This window comes from Coffea eugenioides, chromosome 4, assembly GCF_003713205.1.
Source record: "Coffea eugenioides isolate CCC68of chromosome 4, Ceug_1.0, whole genome shotgun sequence".
Taxonomy (NCBI): domain Eukaryota; kingdom Viridiplantae; phylum Streptophyta; class Magnoliopsida; order Gentianales; family Rubiaceae; genus Coffea; species Coffea eugenioides.
In genome coordinates this window covers 8,989,315-9,006,399 of record NC_040038.1, presented here as the reverse complement: position 1 = coordinate 9,006,399, position 17,085 = coordinate 8,989,315, and the positions used below count along the sequence as shown (strand labels likewise).

The following is a 17,085-nucleotide window of genomic DNA, read 5'->3' as shown; positions in this document are numbered from 1 at the left end:
TAATTGTAAAATTTGCTCGTGATGTTTGTATGAAGATATACAGATGAATAAGGATTCTTTTCTCCTTATATGTTTCTCCATTTTCTAGAGAATATCTATTTTTTGACATTGATTTTATTTTACAATCTCAACTAATGACTAATAAGAAATTTTTCATACTTCAATTAAGAAATTTTGATACATATAATAATTGAAGATAGAGTCTAAAGGTATGTAAATAGTTTTAATTATAATTACCAATAATATTAAGATGTAATCAATTGGAGTGTTTTATTTCTTTTAATTAGTGCCACATTAAAATGAAATAATTCTAATTAAAAGACATGAGGGTAATTTAGGGATAACAAAAACTAAGATAAAAAAGTGCTTACACTTGCACTCCTTCGTACCAAGATTCATACTTTTTATATAGTAATAATAATGATAATGATAATGATAAAGATAATGATATATAATTGAAGCTTGTTTTTAAATACTCCTACATAATCTCCTTTCCTTCCTTAGATATGATATGAACCTTTGTATAACTCAAAAGTCAAAATTTTCCGACGTCCTTCCCTGTATTAATAAACTCATGCATAGGCTATAGATGAGAATTGCACAACTTCACTGCTCTCGTATTTTCAAAGCGGAAAAAGTAGTAGTGAGAAATGGGATCATTTCAGATCTCCTTAGCATTATTTAGCTTCATTCACCTTGTAATCTTCTGGCCATCTGGAGCTCAAAACTCAAAACAGGATTATCTCGATGTTCATAACGCAGCTCGTGCCCAAGTTGGCGTTGCCCCGATAGCTTGGGACGAAACGGTGGCTGCCTATGCACATAACTACGCCAATCAGATTATAACCTACTGCAATTGGACGCGATCTGGGGGCCCTTATGGTGAGAACTTAGCTGAAGGCAGCGGAGACTTCACGGCCAGGGGTGCCGTCAATCAGTGGGTGAGTGCGAAGCAATACTACGATTACGACTCCAACGCATGTGCTTCGGAAACGGAGTGCGACAACTACACTCAGGTGGTTTGGAACAGCTCAGTTGGTCTGGGCTGCGCTAGGGTTCAATGTACAAATAACGGTTGGTGGTTCGTGATTTGCTGTTATCATCCCCCCGGCAACTCCATTGGTCAGCGTCCTTATTTGCAGTTATGATCCCCCTGTCTAGACGTGTCTTTCTCAGTGCTTAGTCCTCTCATACCCTTCTTAAGTGACAATTCTTAGCTTAACTTGAATTTGAACATCTAGAACAGACTTCGATAACATGCATATGGGTGGAGTAATAAAGATCACGGGGTACATCTCAAATCTCTCTGTATAATTAAAAAAATAAATAAATGAACTCGATATGTTAGGGGGGAGAAAAGGAAAGAAACAAATAAGCATAAACCAAAAAGGGGCTTCATTGAACGTATCTTAGGACGAAAGTTAGATTTTTGGAGCATAGTTAGGCCGATTCATTGTGCTTGAGACCTGGAAAAATGAAGGAGACCAGGCCCTCAACCGATGACAAGGCTGGATTAAGAAATGATGAGGCACAGATCGGCACAAAACACGGATTCCTAACATTCAATTATTTGCTTTAAGTTCATGTTTAATGAGACACTATGGAATGAAAGAAAGTACATGAAAGAGTACAACTTGCTGATTGCAGGCTGCTGCTTCTGGCCCTTCACGTGCTCCCGCCCCTGTTTCTCCTTCATTACCTGCCGGCCCTCCCAGTGGAAAAAAGAAATCGAAGAATTTAAGGGTGAAGTTATATGTTGTTGGTGCTGCCGTAGTGACTTTTCTAGGAGCTCTTGCATTACTTTTCTGGTGTTGCAAATTGAGAAATAGAAAAGGTAACCTTAGAAAATTCATGGGTCCAGAAAGGCCAGATCTTGATGACAAAGGGGACGATGAATCACTGTTCTTCAGTTTTACAAGCATAGAAATTGCCACAGATCATTTTTCTGAGGAAAACAAACTTGGTCAAGGAGGATTTGGTCCTGTCTACAAGGTAAGCTAATTAAACATTTCTTGAACCAATTTTCTTTTATGTCTAAGAAGCCTATTTATTTGCTTAATTTTAATGTAAATACATGGTTCAGGGTAAACTGGTCAACGGGCTAGAGATTGCAGTTAAAAGATTGAATAGAATGTCAGGACATGGAATTGAACAATTCAAGAATGAAGTCAAAGTGATCTCAAAGCTGCAACATCGAAACCTTGTTAGACTTTTGGGCTCCTGCATTGAGAAAGAAGAGCGTTTATTGGTATACGAGTACTTGCCGAATAACAGTCTGGATTCAGTTCTTTTTGGTATGTGTCAGAACTCTATTTACCTTCATTTGTTCTTTGCTTATGTAAGTTATCTGCTTACAACTATCAGAATACTCTAAAAATGCATACAGATGCAGCAAAGCGGAATATATTGGATTGGAAAAGAAGGTTGAAAATCATTGAAGGGGTAGCTCAGGGGCTTTTGTACCTCCACAAGTATTCTAGATTAAAAATCATCCATAGAGATCTGAAAACAAGTAATGTTTTATTAGACGCAGACCTGAATCCCAAAATTTCAGATTTTGGAACCGCCAGAATTTTTGGAGAGAATGAGATGCGCGGAAGTACAATGAACATTGTTGGGACATAGTAAGTTGAAGGAATATCTTCTTGTTTTGCTCCCAGTAATATCCAATCTCTAATCTCATGCTTAAGCTAATTAAGATGATTACTTTTTGCGAGAAAAAAAGTGGTTATATGTCTCCTGAATACGCCATGGACGGGGTTTACTCGGAGAAGTCCGATGTATTTAGCTTCGGAATCATGATTCTTGAGATCATAAGTGGAAAGAAGAACACTTCTTTCTACGATTCGGATCGTCACCTAAACTTAATAGGACATGTAAGTTACCTGTACAATGCAGTTTTACATGTGTCATTTCCTTCAGTCCAGTAATATGGGAATGATCATTTGTCACATTCCAGGTCTGGGATCTATGGACAGAAGGAAAAATTTCAGAAATCACAGATTCTTGTTTGGATGAAACAGTCTCAACAAGGGAAGCACTAAAATATGTTCACGTTGGTTTATTGTGTGTGCAAGAAAAGGCAGGAGATAGACCAACAATGTCGGACGTGGTATCCATGCTCCTCAAGGAATCAATGGTTCTTGCCTCTCCTAAGCGACCGGCTTTTGCTGAAATTATGACTCTTAACAATACCAAGTTACCTCAAAATCCAGAATTTGGTTCTTTGAACGAGGTCACAATTTCAGATGTGCAGGGTAGATGATTATTTCTTGGCCAGGCGTATATTTTCTTGCTGGGTAGAGAAAGGTGGGAAGCCGGCCCTATCCTCAAGTTAGGGGTGGCCACTGCTGATAATCAGTCTCAATTCTTTTGTGGATTCATTTTGGATTTGAATTTGATGACTGATTATTCCAGTAATCAAACATTATTTTATTTATTAGTAATTTGGCAACCAACTCATTTAAGTGAGTTGGAGGATCAACTTAGAAACCCTCCTGAATTTTATAACTTACTTAGTATTGTTGAACTTTAAAAAATATCACTTTATCTCTCGTATTTTCAACTTTTTGTAGCATTGTAATCTCATTTTAAAATATATTATTAAAAACTCATTCTTGGAACGAAGACATCTTCTTTATCCAATACTGCTCTTTTCTTACACGCCTTTTTTTTTTGGTTTTTTCTTAATATATCTAGTTAATCTCTTAAACTTTTAAAAATTTGGCAAGTATGGTGTTGTAGTTAAGAATTATATGATGTTAACAAGATTGAAAGATCTTTTAATAGTTTTCATGTCACCAGTTGGCACAGTAAATATAAAATTTAGAAATTCACAAACACTTTTCATTAAAAGAATAACTTGTTTTGATTTTTGAAAGCATCTTAAATGAGTTTGCAAACATAACTTTAAACATGTTTTTTCCCTAGTTTTCAGAAATTCTAACAAATTGAAAACCTCCTCGAGTTGACTGCAAACACTTTGTAGGACATTAATAATATTTTTTTTGGCTTGAAAACACCTTAATATACTTGTAAAGATATATTATTTATGTCTTAAACCGCTCCCCTGAAATTGCACATTTGCACAAGTTATCTGTTGATTTCAAATTTTTGTTGATATATTTTTATTTTTGAAAATAAAGTAGGACGATAAAAAGCGCTTTTGGAATGAAAATATCTTCTCCATCAAAAAATGAGTTCTTTAATAATATATTTTTGAAATGAGCCTAAAATATTACAAAAAGTCAATAGTAGAAAAGGGAAGTGATATTTTTCAAAATTCAGGGTTATTAAGTGACCTGAAATTTTGAAAATTTCACTAGTTAAAATGGTAGCATTTTTTTTTTTCTTAGAACCAAACGAAAAAGCTTAAACAACATCGAAATTTTGTACCAAGATTATCATTTAGAACTACTTGGCTTTTTTTTTCCTCCCATTATCCTTTATGAAAATTATATCAACAGTTGCTGGTTCTCAAGACCTCACAGAGGATCATAATCGACCACAAAAGATCAAAAGGGAACTGGGGAGAAATTGGCAATGGCAACTCTTGCTTCCTCTTCCTCTATCGTCTTCACCGCTAATCCATCATCATCTACTTCCACTTCTTCTTCTGCAGCTCGTTCCTCGGCCCTTCCGCCACGCCTCACCCTCTCCTCTTTATCTTCGTCAACCACTCTCTCTTCCCTTTTTTCAATTTCTCCAACTTCGGTCGCTTATTCCACCAGTTCAAGGCGGGTTCTAACTTGTATCCCGGCCTTCAGTGTCGTCAAGGCCAGTGCTGCAGAGAAGAAAAAGGTGCTCATTGTCAACACCGACAGCGGCGGACATGCAGTCATTGGCTTCTACTTCGCCAAACAACTTCTGGGTTCCGGCCATGAGGTCACCGTTTTAACTGTGGGTGAAGAGAGCTCTGACAAGATGAAGAAGCCGCCTTTCAACCGATTCTCAGTTAAATTTGTCATCCTTTGTCTCTTTCATTTCTCAACTTCAGTTTTCCCGCTTTTATGCTCTGATCATTTCATTAGTAGCAGGTTTGCTGGGATTTTTGGGAGTGGGCAGCAGCTTAATTTGTCAATCAGTACTTATTTAACTTTCCGATGACGGTTTCAAAGGAAGTAACAATAATAACAAAATCTAAATCAAAAGGCAGGAACTTATATGGGAAATTCTGATTTATTCAGGAAATTGTGAGTGCTAATGGGCGGACAGTTTGGGGTGACCCTGCTGATATTGGGAAGGTGTTAGAGGGAGCTACATTTGATGCAGTATTGGATAACAATGGCAAGGACTTGGATGCTGTGAGGTTTGTGCATTAACAAATCCTATAGCTTGCAATTAATCAAATACCTGAAGTAATTTGGCATTAACAAAACAAAACATGTTATCAGAACTTCTTCCCCTCTCCCCCCTCCTCAACTGGCAACTTTGTATTGATGATGAACAAGTCATAGGGGAAACAAATTCTTTCATTTGATGCCCTTTCTAATCTAAGTTGCTAAGCCTATTTGGATTGTCATTTTCTGTGAAGAAAATTTGAAATATTCTCTTATTATATTTTTTAATTATTTTTTTATCTTGCATATAATAGTACATTATATTTTAAAAAAAAAACTCTAAAAAGTTGTGATCCAGACTAATTATTACTAATTGACTACTACTATTTAGTTTTTTACACATAGAGGAGAATTCACATTTCTGAAAATGTTGTTTTACAGCTAAAATATCCTCTAGGTGGAGCAGTGCTAATTGACTAGTTCTTTTTTTTTTTTTTTTTTTATCGAATACATTATAACTTCATTTCATTTTGTAAACTTGATATTACAAGACTTAGATACAGCAGATTCGCTTCCTCTGAGGTCACTTTGGGCTTCCTCTTGGAGCCACATGGGAAAACATACATCCCATTCAACATTTGTTGTTAGCTTGACAGCAAATTTTGCTACACTAGTTCTAATTGACTAGTTCTATTTAGTTTAGTTTTTTATTACTACAACTACTACCGAGTGGGCCGCAGCTAATGGTTCCAATTCTTTGACCAATGAATGGATGGACAGCAGATGACAGTGTTCAGATGTCTTCGTCAAGACAAGAACTAACACGTTTCTATGGGGACCTCTTTCCACAATCTGTGAATAACAGGGCATCATCAAAGTGCTACTTCTTGACAATGGAGGTGGGTGTTGGGAAATTACGCGATTACTTCGCTTGATGATGCAGGGAGAGAACTGTTTAGGTCGAAAATCAAGTTCAGTGACACTTGGCAAAGTTTTGAATTGGGATCAGGACAGCTAACAGGAAAGAAAGGTGTTCTTTCCATCAATCGAGAAGAATACAGTTTTGAATTGGCATCAAGACCGCTAATAGGAAAGAAACGTGTTCCTTCCTTCCATTAAGAAGTTTCCCAAGCATGGAGGGATTATGCTATCAGTATGGGTAGAATTGTAATCGAATCGAGCTGCTCAAAAATTCAACTTGAACTTGGGTTTATCAAGTTCGAATAGCTCAATAGATTTACCAAGTCGAGTTCAAGTATCTAGTAATAAGGTTCAAAGACTCGTCAAGCCTTATCAAATTTTTTAATTTTAATTTCTTTAATATATTATTATTACGAAATTGCTGGTTGAATTTACAAAATGTTTTAAGTCAAATAAAATTTTTTGAAGGGCGATAATGTTTTTCGCTCAAAATTTGTCAAGAAAAATGAAATTTCCTAAATCTTCCTAACTCGAAATCGATAAGAATCGCATTGACTCGAGCCCCAAGTGAGTTAAGTTCGAGCTCTGTGAGCAATGCATCAAGTTCGAGTTTTAGTATCCTTCCTGCATGTCGAGTCGAGTCGAGTTCAAGTATAATGATATTCGAACTCAATTCAACTCAATTAAATCCTTAGATATGGGGTTGAAATTGTTCTGAAAATGATGGAAAATAAATTCTTACTTTTTAAGTTTTTGTTCAGGAATAATTTCTAAAATCTCCCACCGAAGTGGGCCAATTGATGGCATATTGGGCCTGTTTATCGTTTTGGACCGTGAGCCTAGTGACCAGCGCAAGCCCTACTTCCAGGACGTCTTCAATAAGGTTACGGGAAATCACTGATCGTGCTTCGGAGATATTAGACTTGTAGTAGCCTGCGATTGACTAGTCTGCTGGTATTTCCATTGAAGTGTTCTTGCATTGGATGAAGATGAGATGATGAGGAAGGAAGTGCTTGTGTGTAGTTGATAAAATGGTGGCGTTTATATAGAACGATATCGTATTTGAATTGCTTCAACCTCAACCTGAATGACATCACGATTTAGGAGAAAGAGGACAATATGATTCAAGAAATGCCCCTCTCATATGTTATATTAATTAGTTAATCCAGTATAAAAGTATAAATTGTTACTTATACAAAGTCAAAAGTTAGAAGGTGTAAGTGTAAATGTTGACAAATGCAAAGCATCAACTTCAGGCTTCTACAACCATTTGCAATGACTCTTTGTAACAGCTACTTTCAGGATTTCTCAAACAACATGAGTAACAAACAATTGGAAAGTAAATTCTAGAGAGTTTAGATTCAATAATTGGAGTAGAATCACTACAAATATAGCAAGAAAAATAATTCCAACCATGAATTGCAATAACAAAATATGGCCTTTTCAAGCCTTAGAAAAGGCTTGAAAAAATATTGCAGTTGTAATTTCAAGTCAGAATTTTGTTTTAGTTCTAAATCATGATAATTTAGAAATTAGCACCCTTTTCTCATGGCAAATTAGAAATTTCTTTAGTTCTAAATTGTGATTATTCCTATATATTCGATTAATTACTGATTTAGTTGATTAAGTCCACGTAGTTGCCAAATATCTTGCAAGTTATAATGCTACTATAGTCATTTCAATGTACCTGATGCAAGGATTGAGACCCAATTTTATGATAGAAGAGGTCTGTGAAATTTTTTAAATTTCGAGAGAGGCCAATGCAACTATCAGAAACTTCTGAGGTTTCTAAAATTATCCCTTTGTTTATCCTTAGCATATGGGGAATTTATGTCGCAAAAACATTTAGAAACCTATGACTTAGTGAACCACGACCAGCCTCTATTGCCCTCCATTTTATATTAGATTAGTTAGTAAGATTATGAGACTAAACTAGTTTTTGTCCAAACCATATGGGACAAAATATCTTCATTTTTGAAACATGTGGGACTAAAGTTATTTTGCGTAGCATAAGAGATCATAGTCTACCATCCAAATATTGGAGATCAAAATTGCAACTCTCTAGAACTACAAAAGAAGATATCCAACATTCAAATAAGGGAAAGAAAGAAATATATGGACAATAATATCCACTACATGGATTCCGTATATAAATTTGTCACCTAAAAGTTGCATCACACATTGAATCAAATTCATCCAAATTTCAATTAAATTTATGTAAATCATCAACTATACGTTGCAATTGCTCTGGCAACCGCGCAGAAAATATCTCCAAAAGAGCTGCGTCTTCAAATTTTTCTCTCCAAGTCGCGTGCATAAAAAAGATTAAAAACTATTTTCAAAACTAGCTCTAGAGGAAAAAAAAATTATTATAATTTGAAAGCTAAACAAAGAATGGTTAACGCCCCACAAAATTTCTCACCCTTACTTGAGTCTTGAACCATAGAGATAGATCACGAACTTGAGCCTTGAATGTGAATTCCTCAACAAAAGAAAAAAAAATGAAGAAGAAGAAGAAGTCTTGAATGTGATTTAGTTAGGTTCCAAGCAGACTCCCGAGACCCGGGTGAACAGGGGTGCAGAACTCAAGAGAACAATGATGTTAATACGCGTGGCAGTTAGATGTACAAGTGTTGGGTGAATGTTTACTACATATATAGCACTAGTTTGTACTTTGTACTCGACCGAGTCTCCCAAAGGTTTGCTCAGTCTAAGCGTGCTTCAACAACATTTTTGGATGGATCTTTGGGGCAACGTAATCAAGCAAATATAGAATTAGTTTTTTACAGTGGCGGCTTTTTAATTTGGATCGGAAGATGCTTGCTTAGTCTTGCATGACTTCATTTCCTTTCTTTCTACGCTTTTCTTAATTAAAACTTGTTTTTAAAATGCACAATTTCCTTTCCTTCCTCAGATACGATGATATGGACCTTTTCTATGACCGAAAAGCCAAAAAAATTTCCAACGTCCTTCCATGTATAAACGCAAAGGAGGCTTTGAACAACATCACTGATCTGATCTGGTATTTTCAAAGAGGAAAAAGAAGTAGTAAGAAATGGGATCGTTTAAGTTCTCCTTAGCATCATGTAGCTTCATTCTCTTAGCAATCTTCTGGCCATCTTGAGCTCAAAACTCACAAGAAGATTATCTCGACGTTCACAACGCTGCTCGTGCACAAGTTCGGTGTTGGCCCGATAGCTTGGAACGACACGGTGGCTGGCTATGCACGTAACTACGCCAATCACAGGATAAAATACTGTAATTTGACGCACTCTGGGGGCCCTTACGGTGAGAATTTGGCTGAAGACAGCGGAAACTTCACGGCCAGGAATGCCGTCAATCTGTGGGTGAGTGAGAAGCAATACTACGATTACAGCTCCAACGCATGTGCTCCAGGAAAGGTGTGCGGGCACTACACTCAGGTGGTTTGGAACATGTCAGTTGGCCTGGGCTGCGCTAGGGTTCAATGCACAAATAATGGTTGGTGGTTCGTGATTTGCAGTTATTATCCCCCGGGCAACTACATTGGTCAGCGTCCATATTTTGCAGTTATGACCCCCCAGTCTGGATGTGTTGTCTTTGTCTTTCTCAGTGCTTAGTCCTCTCATACCCTTTCTTAACTGATAGTAATTCTTAGCTTAACTTGAATTTGAACATCTACAACAGACTTCGATAACATGATGCGGGCGGAGTGATAAAGATCAAGGGGCGCATCTCAAATCCCTCTATAATATTAAAAAAAAAAAATAAGCGAACTCGATATGTTAGGGGGGAGAAAAGGAAAGAAACAAATAAGCATAAACCAAAAAGGGGCTTAATTGAACGTATCTTAGGACGAAAGTTAGATTTTTGGAGCATAGTTAGGCCGATTCATTGTGATTGAGACCTGGAAAAATGAAGGAGACCAGGCCCTCAGCCAATGACAAGGCTGGATTAAGAATTGATCAGGCACAGATCGGCACAAAACACGGATTCCTAACATTCAATTGTTCGCTTTAAGTTCATGTTAAATGAGAGACTATGGAATGAAAGAAAGTATATGAAAGAGTACAACTTGCTGATTGCAGGCTGCTGCTTCTGGCCCTTCACTTGCTCCCGCCCCTGGCTCTCCTTCATTCCCTGTTGGCCCTTCACCTGCTCCTTCTCCTTCATTACATGCCGGCCCTGCCAGTGGAAGAAAGAAATCGAAGAATTTAAGGGTGAAGTTATCGGTTGTTGGTGCTGCCGTAGCGACTTTTCTAGCAGCTCTTGCATTACTTTTCTGGTGTTGCAAATTGCGAAAGAGAAAAGGTGACCATCGAAAATTCATGAGTTCAGAAAGGCCAGAGCTTGATGACAAAGGAGATGATGAATCACTGTTCTTCAGTTTTACAAGCATAGAAATTGCCACAGATCATTTTTCAGAGGAAAACAAACTTGGTCAAGGAGGATTTGGTCCAGTCTACGTGGTAAGCAAATTAAACATTTCTGGAAACAATTTACTTTTAAGTCCAAAAAGCCTATTTATTTGCTTAATTTTAATATAAATACGTGGTTCAGGGTAAACTGGTCAACGGGCTAGAGGTTGCAGTTAAAAGATTAAATAGAATGTCAGGACATGGAATTGAACAATTCAAGAATGAAGTCAAAGTGATCTCAAAGCTGCAACATCGAAACCTTGTTAGACTTTTGGGCTCCTGCATTGAGAAAGAAGAGCGTTTATTGGTATACGAGTACTTGCCGAATAACAGTCTGGATTCAGTTCTTTTTGGTATGTGTCAGAACTCTATTTACCTTCATTTGTTCTTTGCTTATGTAAGTTATCTGCTTACAACTATCAGAATACTCTAAAAATGCTTACAGATGCAGCAAAGCGGAATAATTGGATTGGAAAAGAAGGTTGAAAATCATTGAAGGGGTAGCTCAGGGGCTTTTGTACCTCCACAAGTATTCTAGATTAAAAATCATCCACAGAGATCTGAAAACAAGTAATGTTTTATTAGACGCAGACCTGAATCCCAAAATTTCAGATTTTGGAACCGCCAGAATTTTTGGAGAGAATGAGATGCGCGGAAGTACAATGAACATTGTTGGGACATAGTAAGTTGAAGGAATATCTTCTTGTTTGTTGTTTTGCTCCCAGTAATATCCAATCTCTAATCTCATGCTTAAGCTAATTGAGATGATTACTTTTTGCGAGAAAAAAAGTGGTTATATGTCTCCTGAATACGCCATGGACGGGGTTTACTCGGAGAAGTCCGATGTATTTAGCTTCGGAATCATGATTCTTGAGATCATAAGTGGAAAGAAGAACACTTCTTTCTACGATTCGGATCGTCACCTAAACTTAATAGGACATGTAAGTTACCTGTACAATGCAGTTTTACATGTGTCATTTCCTTCTGTCCAGTAATATGGGAATGATCATTTGTCACATTCCAGGTCTGGGATCTATGGACAGAAGGAAGAATTTCAGAAATCACAGATTCTTGTTTGGATGAAACGGTCTCAACAAGGGAAGCACTAAAATATGTTCACGTTGGTTTATTGTGTGTGCAAGAAAAGGCAGGAGATAGACCAACAATGTCGGACGTGGTATCCATGCTCCTCAAGGAATCAATGGTTCTTGCCTCTCCTAAGCGACCGGCTTTTGCTGAAATTATGACTCTTAACAATACCAAGTTACCTCAAAATCCAGAATTTGGTTCTTTGAACGAGGTCACAATTTCAGATGTGCAGGGTAGATGATTATTTCTTGGCCAGGCGTATATTTTCTTGCTGGGTAGAGAAAGGTGGGAAGCCGGCTGTATCCTCAAGTTAGGGGTGGTCTCAATTCTTTTGTGGATTCGTTTGGGATTTGAATTTGATGACTAATTATTCAAGTGATCAAACATTATTTTATTAATCAGGAGATGCCAAAGGAGCATACGTAGGTGAAGGGGTTGAATTTAGTTCTGTAAGTTAGGTTGATAGCTACTAGTTAGAATTGTTTAACTATCTTTGATTTTCTATTATCTTGTTAGGATTATTTAGGAAGTATTTGTGTTTTGATTGTATCTTTATCAAAGGGGAGATGATGAATGAAAAATGATGAACTATTTTTTTGCAACACTTACAGGTTGCAACGCTAATTACAAGTGTTGTTTCTTAGTTTACACTTTAAATTCTAATTATTACACATTTTGTATTTTCTTTTTGACCATATAACAGTTTTAGTTAAAAATTCTATGGAAGGGCCAAACATTAATATATTAAGAATCGGACTAGGTCGGCCAGTTCAATCAATCAATCACAAACTAATCATGATACTGGTCCAATTCTATGAAAAACACCAAAAAGTTAAAAAAATCATTCAAAACCAATCAAAATTGGTGAATCGAAATAAATCGGATAAACAGGTCAAGTCCAGTTTCTGAAATTTGACTTGGGCTCTATCAAAGCCTAACATCGACAACTAATTGTTTGCTACTACTATTAAGTTGGATGCTGGGCCATCTTTTCTCGAATTAAAGAAAGTACCTTAGTTGGTCAAACTTCAAAACAAAATGACTAATTCAACTAAACTCTAAAAATCTCTTGGGGTTGGCTCGAATGGTATCGAGATAACCTAGTTAGATATCGAGATCGTATGTTCGAGTCACCTCTTTACCGTTTATGTATTCTTGAGGGGCGGGGTGCACAGACACAGAGAGATTAGTCTGACAAAATTGGGATATTCTCTGTTGACAGGTGCCGAACCTGTGCAATAATAATAAATAAAACCTAACTACCACATAAAGCAGTCAATAATCAATTCGAGTACTGGAGCAGGGACTCTAGGTGTGCAATAGGTTACTTGATTCACCCTGTTCCCGAAGAGTTTGCTTAATCCGATATACTTGAATTAATTATTTAACTAAATTTACTAACTTAGTAGACAGTGATAAGCAGGGTCGTCTCCTCAGGGACTGGCGAGAAATTTATTTCTTTTCAAGTCAAGATTAATAGGGGGTTTTGGGATTAAACGACAACTAAATAAATTAAATGCAGAAAATAATTAATTAAAAGAAATAACTAAGAGAAACTCTAGCCAAGGGTATACTTCAGAAATGGTTCATGCAACTGATCATTGATTCAAAGGTAATTCCAACATTTATTAATAGAGTGGTTATAGTTGTCTCGCACGCGCTAAACAACCAACCCTTCCTTAATTTATCGATAGCTAAGGTACGACCGTTAACTATTTCCCTAACCCAAAAACAACCCTAGGTACGACCGTAGGATTTAATTTCTGGTTTGCATTAATAATTAGAAAGGCCCAATCCTAATTAACAAACACGCTACGAGGGTTTGTTTAAATTAGATCGTATGTTTCCCTGACATAAACCCAATTACGCCAGTTGCTACTGGGATAGAGATAACGAACAATTACGGATTCAATTACCTCTATTTAGCAAAATAGCCTGTATGAATAATTAATTATTGCGCACTAATCAATCATACACAAGAGCTATAACAGTTAAAAGCAGGAAACATATGAATACCAATAAATGGAGGAAACAATTAAAATAAATTAGATCTCACAGTAATTATTGAACCAAGTCTTCAGTTGTCCCCTTCACTAGAATTAAGAGGTTAGTCCTCCATTAATGGAGAACAACCATGCGAAAGAGCTATTCGAACCTTACAAAATTGTTCCTGGCCAAATCGGCCAACTAGCCAAAGAAAAAGTCATAAGAACAAAGCAATTGTCCTCTTTTATTTCTGCCGTCAAAAAAAGATCCGAATTTGTTGCTAGCTGAAGTCTTTATCACGCGGGATCCGGCTCTTTCTCTTCTTTAGTTTCCTAATGGAAAAATACTACCTAATAGAACTAGTTTCCTAAATAGCAAAATAAACCACAAAAGAAAGTATTTCAAGTTTCCTAATTCAACAATAAGACTAGTAATTAGAATTCAAGTCTTCCAAATCTTCCTCTAAAGCTGCCCAGAGTTTGAATCGAACTTGGAAATCGATCCCGAACGTGCCACCATCAAATTAATTGGAAGATTGCCCCTTTTTGTCACGTTTTGCTCTTTTTCCTACAATTTAGCACCATTAACCAAATATAAGTAGAATCCATCAATTAACGCAATATTTGGTATAATAAAAGAGGAAAATAATCATAGAATTAATCGGAAGAATAATTATAGATTTAGCGACAAATAATGACCTATCAATTTCCCCCACACCTAAACCATGCTTGTCCTCAAGCATGAGAACAACAAATCAAATAATCAAATTCAAACAATGGTATTATTCAAATCTTCTATTGCCAAAATACAATTAAAACACATGTCAAGTATTAGTGGCACTTTTCAAGAAATATCTCTCCAGTTAGTTTTGAAGATTAAGGACTCTTTCAATTTATGACTAACTAATCTAAGAATATAAAATATTCAACCAGCATCCATAAGCAAATGGTTCAACTGTTAAGCAAAATCTCAACATTAAAATTCAGGGATTAGCGGGTTAACAATTCATTCAAACACTTCCATATTTCTCACTATTAGCGCTTTTTTCTAAAATATCCCCACACTTGAATGATGATATTTTTTTTTTTAGGGGGAACGCTTAGTTTTTAGCCATTCAAGCGTTTTGACGCGAACTCCGACATTGGCCATATGAAGGAGCCCGGTTACTCAGCCATCATCGCTCAAAAACCACATACTCATAGCTATCGTCGCTTTTTGACGCGAAAGTCGACACTTGTGGTGAAGACTCCCGGTTACTAGGCAACGATACTAGCGGAGTATAGCCTAATACTATTCATAAATAAGCACCAAAAATAAAATTAAATACCACACAAACCCGTTTCATTTCTTAAACATGGAGAACTAAGATTAATAGCTGAACCAATTTGCACAAAAAATGCTAGACAAATATTTACAATACTTAAAAAAGTTAACCAAAAAGTGCAAAAGTCACAAAGTCTCAAATATTCACCAAAGAGATACCCTTAAACTTAACCATGTCGTACTTAACACCTTAGAGTATAAAATCTTGGCAATAGAAAAATTTGAGACATCTAACCATCGTTTATCAGGAATAATCACAAATAAGCACAAAGATAAGCAAAAATTGGACAAAATTCGACAAAGTCAAACAAAAATTCCAACAAAAATGCCTGCACTTGTACTTTTTCAATAAAATGCCAATATACTACTCCCCCCACACCTAAATCACACATTGCCCTCAATGTGACAAATAAACAGTAATAGCAAGGCGAAGGGCAACGGGACTTCCCTGAATACGTGGTGGAAGGTCTCGGGCGGCTATGGAATAGGTGGGAACGGTGGAGTGAAAATGGTGCTACGGTGGTGCGCGGCAGTGAAAGATTGTAGAGGGAAGGAGAGCTTCGACGTGCGTCTTGATCCAGGCGAACTAGAGTGCAACAGAGAACATCAAACCAGCAAATACTCACTGGTGGCTCCAATTGGGTCAAATGCAGGAACAATGTAGTCCAAAATCGCAACAAATGCTCTAAAGATTTAGCAATTGAAATCAAAAGGTAAAATACTCCCAGCAAGTCAATTAGACGCCACCAACAGCAATAAGCAATGGAAGTGGCACAGTAGCCTTCCAATTCAACAAACAAATGAAGAAAATACCCAACCAAAGGCACTTCAAGGGACGCAAGACAGAAATCAGCAAAGTAGAACTCAAGTGATACCAAAAATAACCTCGACAAAGCAGTGAATTCAACCAATTTGAATACGTAGAATACCGTCAGAAATGCCTCCCAAAGATCAACAGAGAGCGACAAAAATTGTCCACCCAAAATCTGTCCAAATGGCTCCAATTGGATAAGAAATTACACAACTCAACCAACCGAAATTAGCAAATGAGCCAAGAAACCGTCAAAACCAGCAATAGTAGTTCAAATTTTGGACTACAACTAAATCAAAATGTTTGGCAGTTTTCGATCAAGTAGCCCACCAACTAGAACCAAGTGGCAGCAAATGTAGTTATAATACCCCAACCAGTACCACTGGTGCATCCCTCAGATAATGAAGCAACATAAACGGCCACCCCAATCAAGAAAATGGAAACTTCAGGCACCTAAGGACTAGGCGAAAATCTCAACAAAGCAGCTATTACAAACAATAAGCAATGGTGGTCCGAATATTAGTCAATGCAAAAATCATGCAACTCAAAATCTCGGCAAGTGCTCCAATGAGCTTAGCAATTGAAATCACAAAACTGAATACTCCCCAAACAAGGTACTTAGAGTCAACCAATGGCAATACTAATTCAACAAACCAATCCAGAAAATTACTCAACTAAGGGTGCAATAGAGGTCTCAAGCAGCCAAAACCCCCAAATAATGCCCAACAATTCGATCAATACCAGAAAATCACCCCAAACAATGTAACAGTTAAACTCCACGGGCTAGGGACGTCCAACCAGTTTTACTCGAACCAACTAGGAGCAGTGCGAGTGACTAAACAACGCAACAAATTTCAGCAATTGGACACAAACCCACCCAAAATCTCAACAACTGTCTCCAATTGGACAGTTAAATACCCAGTTAAACCCACCAAAATTAGCAAATGACCCAAGAAACCAGCAATTCCAGCAACTAATGGTAAGAATCGAGAGACAGTTCAGGCACCAAAACTCAAGAATCGAATAGGCAGTCCAGCACAGAGGATTAAGAACTGGAAAGCAACACTGCAACCAGTACCACTGGTGCACAGACAGGAAAGAATTAAATTCAATGGCAGTAACACAACCGCAAGAACTTAAACTTTAAAATTAATCAACCAGTACCACTGGTGAGTCACAGGGAAAAATTAATCAACCGGCCAAAAATTCAAATAATAGCAGAAAATATCCCCACTATGTCAGCAATTAAACCCAACTCTGTTCAAAATTTACCCTAGAA

The 17,085-nt window shown here is 37.1% G+C and overlaps 4 protein-coding genes and 1 pseudogene across 7 annotated transcripts; all 5 read left to right on the top strand.

Moving 5' to 3' along the window:
• The first annotated feature begins 582 nt into the window (after positions 1-582).
• Positions 583-1,848, top strand: LOC113769567 (pathogenesis-related protein 1B-like). 2 transcript variants are annotated; one of them, XM_027314049.1, is made up of 2 exons: positions 583-1,122; positions 1,648-1,848. In XM_027314049.1, the coding sequence occupies exons 1-2, from the start codon at positions 651-653 to the stop codon at positions 1,827-1,829; spliced, it is 654 nt and encodes a 217-aa protein (XP_027169850.1). In that variant the 5' UTR covers positions 583-650; the 3' UTR covers positions 1,830-1,848. The 2 variants fall into 2 exon arrangements, with proteins under 2 accessions (XP_027169850.1, XP_027169851.1); XM_027314050.1 differs by having other exon boundaries at positions 583-1,141; positions 1,648-1,824.
• Positions 1,827-3,627, top strand: LOC113769565 (G-type lectin S-receptor-like serine/threonine-protein kinase At1g11410). Its single transcript, XM_027314047.1, has 5 exons — positions 1,827-1,992; positions 2,084-2,294; positions 2,387-2,624; positions 2,726-2,876; positions 2,960-3,627. The coding sequence occupies exons 1-5, from the start codon at positions 1,852-1,854 to the stop codon at positions 3,263-3,265; spliced, it is 1,047 nt and encodes a 348-aa protein (XP_027169848.1). The 5' UTR covers positions 1,827-1,851; the 3' UTR covers positions 3,266-3,627.
• Positions 3,628-4,469: 842 nt separating this feature from the next.
• LOC113769568 (chloroplast stem-loop binding protein of 41 kDa a, chloroplastic-like) lies at positions 4,470-6,989 on the top strand. Of its 3 annotated transcripts, none has more exons than XM_027314051.1 (4): positions 4,470-4,507; positions 4,538-4,953; positions 5,187-5,308; positions 6,962-6,989. In XM_027314051.1, coding segments are annotated over exons 1-4 (552 nt in total). In that variant the 5' UTR covers positions 4,470-4,506; the 3' UTR covers positions 6,975-6,989. The 3 variants fall into 3 exon arrangements, with proteins under 3 accessions (XP_027169852.1, XP_027169854.1, XP_027169853.1); XM_027314053.1 differs by lacking the exon at positions 6,962-6,989 and adding an exon at positions 6,063-6,534; XM_027314052.1 differs by lacking the exon at positions 6,962-6,989 and adding an exon at positions 6,060-6,534.
• Positions 6,990-9,255: 2,266 nt separating this feature from the next.
• On the top strand, positions 9,256-9,799 carry LOC113768952 (annotated as a pseudogene).
• A 1,613-nt stretch (positions 9,800-11,412) lies between these two features.
• Positions 11,413-11,927, top strand: LOC113768951 (G-type lectin S-receptor-like serine/threonine-protein kinase At1g11410). The gene is made up of 2 exons (XM_027313450.1): positions 11,413-11,538; positions 11,622-11,927. The coding sequence occupies exons 1-2, from the start codon at positions 11,413-11,415 to the stop codon at positions 11,925-11,927; spliced, it is 432 nt and encodes a 143-aa protein (XP_027169251.1).
• Positions 11,928-17,085: the final 5,158 nt, after the last annotated feature.

Bases quoted from the DNA above. Each gene is read 5' to 3' on its own strand.
- LOC113769568 (XM_027314051.1), top strand. The intron at 4,954-5,186 runs GTTAAATTTGTC...TGATTTATTCAG, and splicing joins CGCCTTTCAACCGATTCTCA to GAAATTGTGAGTGCTAATGG.
- LOC113769567 (XM_027314049.1), top strand. From the start codon at position 651: ATGGGATCATTTCAGATCTCCTTAGCATTATTTAGCTTCATTCACCTT. The intron at 1,123-1,647 runs GTCAGCGTCCTT...TGCTGATTGCAG, and splicing joins TCCCCCCGGCAACTCCATTG to GCTGCTGCTTCTGGCCCTTC.
- LOC113769565 (XM_027314047.1), top strand. From the start codon at position 1,852: ATGGGTCCAGAAAGGCCAGATCTTGATGACAAAGGGGACGATGAATCA. The intron at 1,993-2,083 runs GTAAGCTAATTA...TACATGGTTCAG, and splicing joins GATTTGGTCCTGTCTACAAG to GGTAAACTGGTCAACGGGCT. The intron at 2,295-2,386 runs GTATGTGTCAGA...AAATGCATACAG, and splicing joins TCTGGATTCAGTTCTTTTTG to ATGCAGCAAAGCGGAATATA.
- LOC113768951 (XM_027313450.1), top strand. From the start codon at position 11,413: ATGGACGGGGTTTACTCGGAGAAGTCCGATGTATTTAGCTTCGGAATC. The intron at 11,539-11,621 runs GTAAGTTACCTG...GTCACATTCCAG, and splicing joins ACCTAAACTTAATAGGACAT to GTCTGGGATCTATGGACAGA.